The 9,860-nt window shown below is 38.6% G+C and overlaps 1 protein-coding gene and 1 pseudogene across 3 annotated transcripts; both read right to left on the bottom strand.

The window, feature by feature from the left end:
* Positions 1–360, bottom strand: LOC148013892 (histone H1 pseudogene; annotated as a pseudogene).
* A 5,343-nt stretch (positions 361–5,703) lies between these two features.
* Positions 5,704–9,528, bottom strand: LOC148013893 (glutaredoxin-like). Of its 3 annotated transcripts, none has more exons than XM_087666991.1 (4): positions 9,324–9,528; positions 8,986–9,074; positions 8,762–8,860; positions 5,704–6,071 (listed from the first exon to the last, which is right to left on the bottom strand). In XM_087666991.1, exons 1-4 carry the CDS (start codon positions 9,377–9,379, stop codon positions 6,052–6,054), a joined length of 264 nt encoding a protein of 87 aa, XP_087523117.1. In that variant the 5' UTR covers positions 9,380–9,528; the 3' UTR covers positions 5,704–6,051. The 3 variants fall into 3 exon arrangements, with proteins under 3 accessions (XP_087523117.1, XP_087523116.1, XP_087523118.1); XM_087666990.1 differs by lacking the exon at positions 5,704–6,071 and adding an exon at positions 8,136–8,344 and having other exon boundaries at positions 9,324–9,526; XM_087666992.1 differs by lacking the exon at positions 5,704–6,071 and adding an exon at positions 8,365–8,640.
* Positions 9,529–9,860: the final 332 nt, after the last annotated feature.

Raw genomic sequence — 9,860 nt, forward strand, 5'->3', positions numbered from 1 at the left:
CTACAACTTGTATGAGTGCTTCACCTGCACAAGCTTCCCCTTCAAAACGAACTGCTTACATTGCGCTGCCAATTGCTTCTTGAAATTTAGAGGCAATCCGGTCTTGTATTTCTCCTCAATGTATTTGGCAATGGCCGGCTGGCTTGACCCGATCCTTTCCTTAAGGTGCAAGATTGCCTCCCCTATCATCTGGAGGTAGGTAGGGTGGGAAGAGGAGGCCTTAGCAGGGCGAGGCTTCTTCTCCTTGGAAGTCTTAGACTTCTTCTCCCTCTCGGTCTTGGGAGCAGACTGCACCTCTGCTACAGCGGCAAGCTCCGCTACAGAAGCGAGCGTGGTCTCGGGCGCGGGATTCGAAGCCATGTCGATCGATAATGCAGAATCGAGAATGCAGAAGGCGACAAGCTATGCAAGAAGGATATGTCCTCTCTCTCTCTCTCTCTCTCTCTCTCTCTCTCTCTCTCTCTCTCTCTCTCAATGCACTCTTTCTCTGGACATGCTTAGCATTCTTATCTTTTTGTGGCTAGGCTCGCCTTTGGACTCATGCAACAACATTTGTAGCACACGAAACTCAAGAGTGACCATGGTTGGAAGGCTTGGTTCATAAACATATGCATCAAAAATGCAACTCGTGTGCAAAGTCTCATGCCTAAAGGGCGACTTGCAATTCTAGGAGTTGTCTTTTCAGTGTCACTACATGGTATCCTATATCCCAATCAGTTCATACCTCCTGATTACCCAAATGTAATGATGAGTTCCTTTAAAAGTGCTGAGATGAAGAGAGCAATGAGCAAGCTGAACTACAAGACTGGGATAATGAGCAACATGATCAACAAGAAGATGAGCAAGAAGACCAAGAAGATGTACAAGAAGGGCACCGTGAAGAGCAAGATATACAAGCTCATGACGTCTTAACTGATGAATCACATGAGGCACTCACAGATGTAGATGGTTATGCTGAAGGTTTTAGACTCTTGAAGAAACCTCATGATGATATTCTTGAGCATCAGTTTACACTTAATCAAGGTTTACAACAACCATTGAACACATTTGATAATGAGTATCTTGATCATGGTTATGATGACTGGCATATGTGCGATGATGATGTAATACGTGATTTGGGCATACATGAATATGAAGATGGCATTGTGCTTCCCTATGATCCAGGAGATTATGGATGTGATTATGGACTTGATTATGGAGATACTTCATTGTATCCATTTGACCTGAGTGGATTGGAGTATGTGGTTGATGGGCATTCTCTTGTCTTGGACAATCATTATGACGGAACACCTTTTGATCTAGGAGGTTAATGGATTGCTTGGGATCTCATTTAGACTAGCATCCATCTTTTTTGGTAGACTCTATTGACTGAAGATTGGTTATCTATGGCCATATTTTAGTGCAAGGAAGATTGCAGACAACTCACTGTTTTATACTAGATTTTACTCTAAACTCTAAATAGCCAAACCCAACCTACATGGGATGTAAGCACTTACCAAGACCTCCATTTTGATGTGTAGCATGCCTTGATTGGAGTTCTCTACAGAAAGTTATCTCGGATTTACTACAGCAAGGTCATGTAGTAAACATCATGCTGTCCACTCCCTGCAAGCTTCATCTTCTTAGAGAATATGGATCAAGATTCAAATTTTATCATTTCCCAATCATAACTATATATCGTACTTGATCAATGACCCTTTATACATCAACAATTACCCGTCATTCCATCAGATAATCCTTGTAATGTCTGTAGAGCAGAGTAGTACTCTGGTCAACTTCTACGCTGTCTTTTTGTAATAAGTGCCCAACTTGTTTTTGAGGGCAAAAACCTTCGGGTGGGGATAGAATGTAAGAGAGGGAAAATAAAATAATAAGGATAAAATACCAGCTACACTAGTTGGTATAAAAGGTATAAGGGACTGGATTTTTTAGCATCAGATTATAATAATACAAGTCTCCTTCATCTTCTCCCTATCTCCAACTTTCATGGCTATCTTCTCTCTCTTCCTGTCTTTCTCTCTCCATTTCTAATCTTTCTCTCTCCTCGTCGCTCTCTTCTACACTCTCTCTCTTCTCTTCTTCTCTCTCTCTTGTCCTCTTCTTGACACTTGCATAGAATCCACGCGATTAGATTGTTGAATGCCCATGCAATGATAGGGCTTCAAAGCTCACACAAAGACATAGCTATCCACGTGATTAGATTGTCGAATGTCCATGCGATGATTGGGCTTCCTAGAGTTCTTATTCTTTTAGATCTGTTCTTCCTACTTGATGGTTTGTTCTCCCTACTTAATGAGGATTGTTGTGTCATGGTTTTGCTTCCTAGCATGTTTTGTGTCAGTTGAAGGTGTGAAGCTTCAAGCATTTAGGGTTTCATTTTTCTCAGCTGCTAAGAGATCGCCAGTATTATGCAAACACACATTGAGGGTGAGCCCCATAGCCAATGCCCCAATGCCAAAGAGGATAGACAATATCTTTGGTGAGACCATAGAAAACACTTCATCTTAGTAGCGAAATAGGTCAACAAAGAGGATGAGGGAAAAGCAATCACATCATCACTTGTATGATCATATATAATTAGTTATAGGATGAATTTTTGGTGCCATGCAACAACTACTAATTAAATAGATTTACATTGTAAGGAAAAACAAAAGGGATGAGTACCTAATAGTTAGCAAATTTTGCTTTAAAACACAGGAACTACGTGAGGAGTATGGCCTGAGCCATGAGGGGAAGGTCACTCCCAATACTGATCTCCTCGACAAACAATGGCTCACAATGTTTAAGCCGCAGCATTGAAAGAATGCCAAGATATATCTAAATCATATACATCCTAAATTTTTTGAGAATTGCAAATTACTCTTCTACAAGGTTTATCAACCCCCCCATCACGTGGGGAGATCACGACAAAGTTTGCCATGTGCTAGCATATTTGAGAGGTGTAATGCGACAAAGAAAGACCCTTCTATATATAATATTGCATGGGGTAATTTTTTTCTAAAAGGAACTATTAAGAAGGAATTGCTTTACTCTATTTTTGTGTCGTGAATAAAAGGCATGTAATGAATTTGTATCAGGAGATAATTCAAAGAAGCTATTTTTATATGTTGAACCTAAAGTAATGAGTAATTAGATAACTAAAACTACTCTCTCAAGGGAAGTGGGAGGATGGACCTTGACGGATCCAGACCTATGGCTAGTGGTCTCAGTAAGCCGAGAGCTTTCCTAAGAAGGAATAAAAATTGCACTTGATGGACCATTAAAAACTAGAAAGACTAAGTTACATGAGCTAACGACATCTCTCCAACGAAAGGAGAGCTTATTGAGGGTCGAGGACTCCAATGCCATGGTTAAGAGAATTAAGGACAACATTACCATATTTGAGCAATACTTGGAGTAGCTACACTAGCAAGGTTTGCTTGATGTTGAAGAGCTAAATGAAACAAAGGCTCATTTGAATGCATTGAAGCATGTGCTCCATCAACTTGGAATCATTGACCCAAAGGGTCTTAAGACATAACTCTGGTAATGTCAAGGAAGAGGTTTGGGGGACTCTAAACCCAACTATGACTAGGGTGACACAGAAGTGCATATGAAAATATCCACTGAGTTTGATGTGTGTGAAGAGTAAAAGGGGGAGCGCGAGGGAGAGGAGGCATTCCAATAGTCTCAAATAAGATCTTTGAGAATCAAGAAGTAAATAGGGAATCTCAATCCACCAATGATCCTTCTTGGTAACCTATGAAGCTTGAATATCTCCTTGGCAAATGGTCTTGTAATGTTTGAAGCTTTATAGCTTGTTAGTATATCCACGATGGCCATGATAGGGTTGTATCCTCCCTAGATTGAGGGCAATCCTATAATGAACTCCATGAAATGATTCCCACTTTATTAAAGATATGTCAAATGGTTGAAGCTTTCTTGGTATATTCACATGCTCTACTTTTATTCTTTGGCAACATTAATGAGTCCAATGATCATGTGTAAAGATATTAAAGTCTCCTCCCTCATCAATGAGCGCATCAAAGGCATGCATCTTGTAGGTAGCGAATGAAAAACACAAGTAGACAGGTGCTACTGCTTTCTCATCCTCATCCTCTTATTTCACTGATGATGGTGACTCTCACATCCACAAATAATTCCAACATGAGAGGCTCGTGCAACGGATGTGCTAAAGGGTAGTACTTCTTAGCTTCTTCATCGAGTTCAAAAAATGCAATTGTTCAATATTAAAAAGCTTGATGGAATCGACTTTTCATATTGAAAAGAATAAATATACAATGTATTGGGCCATAAGTAGGTGAAGCCAATTAAATATAATAAAATTAAACCACTTGAGGATATGGATTCAAATGTATGGGACAATTAGATGAGCTAATATGCTCCACTATTATTCTAACACTCTTAAAGTTTTATGTATTTTAATATGAAAAACATGGAACATGTATATGCTATATGAAAAAAGCTTGGTGACCTATATGAAAAAGAAAATGCACTTGTGGAGGCATCGAAAGTAGGGCAAAGCAAAAATCTCAGATCGTTGTGAGATTTTGTGTGCAAGCAAAGCATTATATATTCTATAGACAAGACTTTTAGGGCTTGCCCACACTACCTTTTTGGTCATTTGAGGTTGTTTTGGGCCTTGTTTTAGATCCACAAGGTTACATACAACAATTTAAAGGCATCTACAATTTCGATTATAAATACACAAGTTACAGATTTCAAATCTATAAGTTTTGAGGGGTTTTCTAGAAAGCAAACAAAAGTTCTATCTGCTGATAGGTTGCAAATTACATGTGTTATTGAATAGTCAGTGAAAAATGCAACATATGATGAATGATGTTATAAGAAAAGGGACACATGATAATGTATGATATGTTAATTTAAGTACATATAATTATATATTCAACTATGTTAAATGGTTTGGAGGGATGTAGAATTTATAAAATCTAAGTTATATAATAGATGGGTAATGATTCTTGCCATCTAATTTTACACATTAAAAAAGTTTCATTGTCAGATCTATTACATGTGCCATCCATTACAAAGAATTTAGTACCTCTGGGTTAAATGATAAAGGGTTACAAGTTTGATTTAATGAAAAAGATTGCTTTGTGAAAGACTTTAGTGATAAGTGCAAGTTGATCACAAAGAAAAGTAAAGCTGGCCACATATTTACTTTACATGTTGATATTCTTACTATGTATGTTAAAGGCAAATGAGTGGTTACAGATATTGAAATATAGCATAAACATATTAGACATGTAAATGTGCAAAGATTGAAATTAATGCAATCAAAAGGATTGGTTAGAAGGCTGCTTACTTTTAGAGTTATAAAATTTCATAAGTACGTAAAACATATTAGTTTGATAAGCGACCAAGATAAGCTTTTTCACATGATAAAAATGTAAGCAAAAATACATTTAATATTATGCATGTAGATATTTAGAGACCTATACAATACATATCTCTTGGTGGCAATAAATATTTTCTCATGTTTATTAATGATTGCTCAACAAAGCTATGGATATATTTTATGAAAGAAAAGAGTGATGTATTTGAACAGTTCAAAACTTTCAAGGCTTCTGTTGAAACAAAAACAAGCTTGAAAGTTATTAAGTGCTTGAGGTTAAATGAAGGAGGAGAATCTCTCTAATGACATCTCATGGGATAAAGAGATAGTTTACTTATAGTTATACCCCATAGTAAACTGGAATTACAAAAAAGAAAAATTACAACCTCATGGCATATTGTAGAAGTTGCATGGACATTGATGACTAAAAAAATAATTTGCCAAAATAGTTCTAACCTAAAGCTTTTTATATTACTTAAAGTAGGATTTCACGCTCGACCACCAAGATCCATATACCACTTATTGTTTCAATCGTTTCAAGCAACCTCTAATGGCTCTCTCACACCTAACCGACGTGCTTCTAATCTTAGCAATGTAGTAAGTTCACCTTAATACCCGAATAAGTAGCCTCCTCCCTCGAGCACTCCGGTAGCTCCACGATCCATAATGTAAGCTCAAGCAAGCTCAACCCTCTACCTTCAAGCTCCATCCACCATAACTATGCACATGAGACGAAAGAAGAGAAGATAAGAGAAGATAGGAGAAGATAGAGAGCTTATCCACCATGATCCCTCACCCTCACACACTTCTTTATACTCACACTCCCTCTCTCAAGCACAAGCAAAAGGAAGAGAAGAAAAAAAAGAAAACAGCTACTTTTGCCACACCAAGTATAAGCTTCTCATTCACTTTGAGTTTATCTATCTTATTCCTTCACCTATGCCCATCTAGGTTTTACAATTTGCATAAGAGGATGCGTGATGCTCTTTTACCAAATTTTTGAGACATCTTGCATTTAAAAATATGCATTCCCTCTTTTGCATTTTTCTAAGGTTGCTTTTGTGCCTTTTGGCTTTTCTCCTTCTTGTTAACTTCATCAATTTCACATTTCAACATTTTGTTAATTTATTTTTTTTGTTATTTTTCTTATCTCGCATTGGGATTAACATTACCCCCCTCCTAGTTGAGTGTCAATCCCATGGCACCTATTGCGAGTCTTTTGTTAGTGAGAGCTCGATGAGTTGAAGGGTTGTCATGTGAGTCGATGATGGAGCCTTGTAGGAATTAGTCATGGAAGAGAAACTTATCGAATGATTGAGGTGGTGGAGACCAAGGGTATGTCGAGTGGATGATGAGGCCTCCAAAGTCAAAAAAAGTGTGACCTTGAAATGCTCCCTAGCAAAACTTCCTCTTACCAAGGAAAATAACACTTAACAAAGACCAAGTTGCTTATGAAGCTCAACAAGATAGCACTCACCACACCAAAATGAAGTTTTTCCGTGAAAAAGAAACAACTTGCAAAGGTAACTCAAGCATTGATGTTTGCAAGACTCTTGCCTCGTTAGCATTATACATTAGCAAAATAAAGTTTACATGAAAAAGGAACAACTTACAAATGTAACTCAAGCATTGATATTTGCAAGACTTTTGCCTCGTTAGTATTATACATTAGCAATAAACCCACCAACAATTACTAGTACATTTCATGATAGTGAGAAAAATATAAAAGTTCAAATCTCTCATTTGAAACAATTTGATTATATTATACATTAGCAATAAACCCACCAACAATTACTGGCACATTTATGTTAATGGAGAATATAAAAGCTCAAATCTCTCATTTGAAACAATTTGAATATATTATTTATGTATATATTCCTAATTTCCTATCCAATAAATTGGATCCCAAAGAATGCTTTCCCACACCACACTAAGATCCACATATTTGATGATGCACATATAAGGGCAAAACGATTTGAATATATATTATTTATGTATATATTCCTAATGAGCTATCCAATAAATTGGATCCCAATGAATGCTTTCCCACAACACACTAACCATGAAATAACATGATCCATCTTATTATTTTGGAGGTGTAAGATACTTTGGAGTTCTCATGATCCAAAGTACAACTCCAAAGTACAACTTCCATGATCCATCTTACACCTGGTAATACTTTGGAGTTCTCATGATCCACCTCACATTTACCAACTTCAATACTTTGAAGCTGTACTTCCATGATCCATCTAAGTTGTACTTCCATGATCCATCTTACACCTGTTAATACTTTAGAGTTCTCATGATCCACCTCACATTTACCAACTTTAAACAAATTCCAGGTGCATAATCGAATAAAATTCCATCTAATAACACATTAAAGAATTTTCGTTGTCCTTCATCTAATATAAGTTTCATTGTCCATCTAGTATATTTTCAAAGCTTTCAACACCTTATTTAAGGCCAACATTAACAAGAGTTTGCGATCTACATTGATAAACCATTGGATAAAAATAGTTAAAACTGCAACTGTACACAAAAGTCTGGCCATCCTCGAAGAAATCTTACCATGAGTAATAGTATGGCAACAAAAGCAACCTACACCGTGCCCCAAACCCCTAGCCATCCTTGAAATCTCAATTTATCCACAATTAGAACATCACAAACAGTAACACCTATTAAAGTAAAACCATGATCACTGAAGTGAGATCAACCAACAAAGCCCGGGATGCCCATTATGCATTAAGGATGACACCCGCTCAGACAGATCAACAACAAGATCAAAAGCAAAACTCTGCAAAACGGATGGTAGAGATAATAGGGGTTTAGCTGTGCGCATACAGTAAATATATCCCTTGCTAATCGATCACCTGTTGTGTAATATGGAATTATTCCCTACAATTGATTTGTCATACAAAGTAGAAACTCATAAGGCATGTGCCTCTTTCAAGAGGGGAACAAGCTTGTTCTGAGAATGCAGGGCCACTGTGTCTGTTCAAAAACAGCAGAACAAACCACATAGTCAGATGACGTGTGTACCTCAAGGCCCATGCTAGATAAGCACCACCACCATCAACATGTGGGATCTTTCTAAACACAATACTGAGCCTCGTAAGCAATATTTCTGTTCGTTCTGCATCTATGTAAATACATTACTGGCCTAAACACATTAATATTGGCTCTTTCTATAACCACCACTTTCACTAACGTGATTCTGGATACACCATCCAAGCAGTAAGATTTACATGAAGAACCCCCTGTATAGGTCTATACTTTGGATACCCGATCTGCGCAATCAAATAACATGCAAGACCCTTCTATCTAAGTACGTAATTTGCGTTCAATTAGAATGCAAATTGAAATTGGCTAATGTATCTGATCGAAATAAAGTCGGAACTAGGAACCTACCATCACAGCCGCCAATATGCTTCCCACCAATAAACACGTTGGGAACTGTTCTCTGGTGAGTCCATTCAGCTAAGGCAGCCTGTATGTCAGCCCCATCACCTGCATGATAGTACAGAGTTCATGAATGTAAGGGGAGCCAACACAACTTCTACATACTTCCCACACGAGCAGGCATCAGAATCCTGAGAATATGTGAGAGGCAAGGATCAACAGGCAAGACTTACTTTCCTGATCAAGCTCAACAACCTTGGTCTTTGCACCGAGGGATGCCAAGAGGTCCTTCACACGCTTGCAGTACGGGCAATATGTCTTGCTGCATCATGCAACCAGGTCATCTCTCTCTCTCTCTCTCTCTCTCTCTCTCTCTCTCTCTCTCTGTGCGCCTGTGCCTGTGCCTGTGCCTGCATGCGTGGGGGGCAAATGCAGGGTATAACAACAAAACATCTGGCAAAACATTGCTAGCCTTTCTACCTTACTTTGCCTCCAGTAGCTTTCTCTGCGAAGACTCTGATTTGTAGGCGGATGGACACACACACGCTCTCTTTCTCTCTCCCTGGCTTACCTGAAAGCCACCACCGTATTGTTGGCAACAAGATCCTTGGCCTTCTCAAGCGCCATAGCAAAAACCCTGGCTTTTCTTTCTGCCTGCCTGCCTGCCTGCCTCTGTGTATGAGTCTGTGCAAACGCTTCCGTGCGAGTTCAACAATATAGCGCGATGGCCAGTTAACACCTCTCTCTCTCTCTCTCGATACACACACACACACACACACACACACATATATATATAGGGGTAGCTGACGCAAATCGTAAAATGGCACGTCACTCCGCCACACGTCAGCCCGTGACGAGAGTTTCATTGGGCTGGGGGATCGTCTCCCGTTCACTCAGCGGCTGAAGGAACAGCTTTGATTCCAAAGCAGAAGGTGGATTTCTTTAAGAACCACCACAACTTCTGTCGGCCTCACACCCCCACATGTAAATTTTGGCTGCTGGAAAATGTCCTACTTTGCGTGTGGCAAAATTTGATTCAATAAAAAGTGTCTATAGATTTTTTTAATTGATTGCTTTTAAAGAGTTAAAAAAAAATTCCAGCACTAGC

Source organism: Lygodium microphyllum, chromosome 25, assembly GCF_053477565.2.
Source record: "Lygodium microphyllum isolate KBCC chromosome 25, Lygodium_microphyllum_v1.1.10, whole genome shotgun sequence".
Classification (NCBI taxonomy): Eukaryota; Viridiplantae; Streptophyta; class Polypodiopsida; order Schizaeales; family Lygodiaceae; genus Lygodium; species Lygodium microphyllum.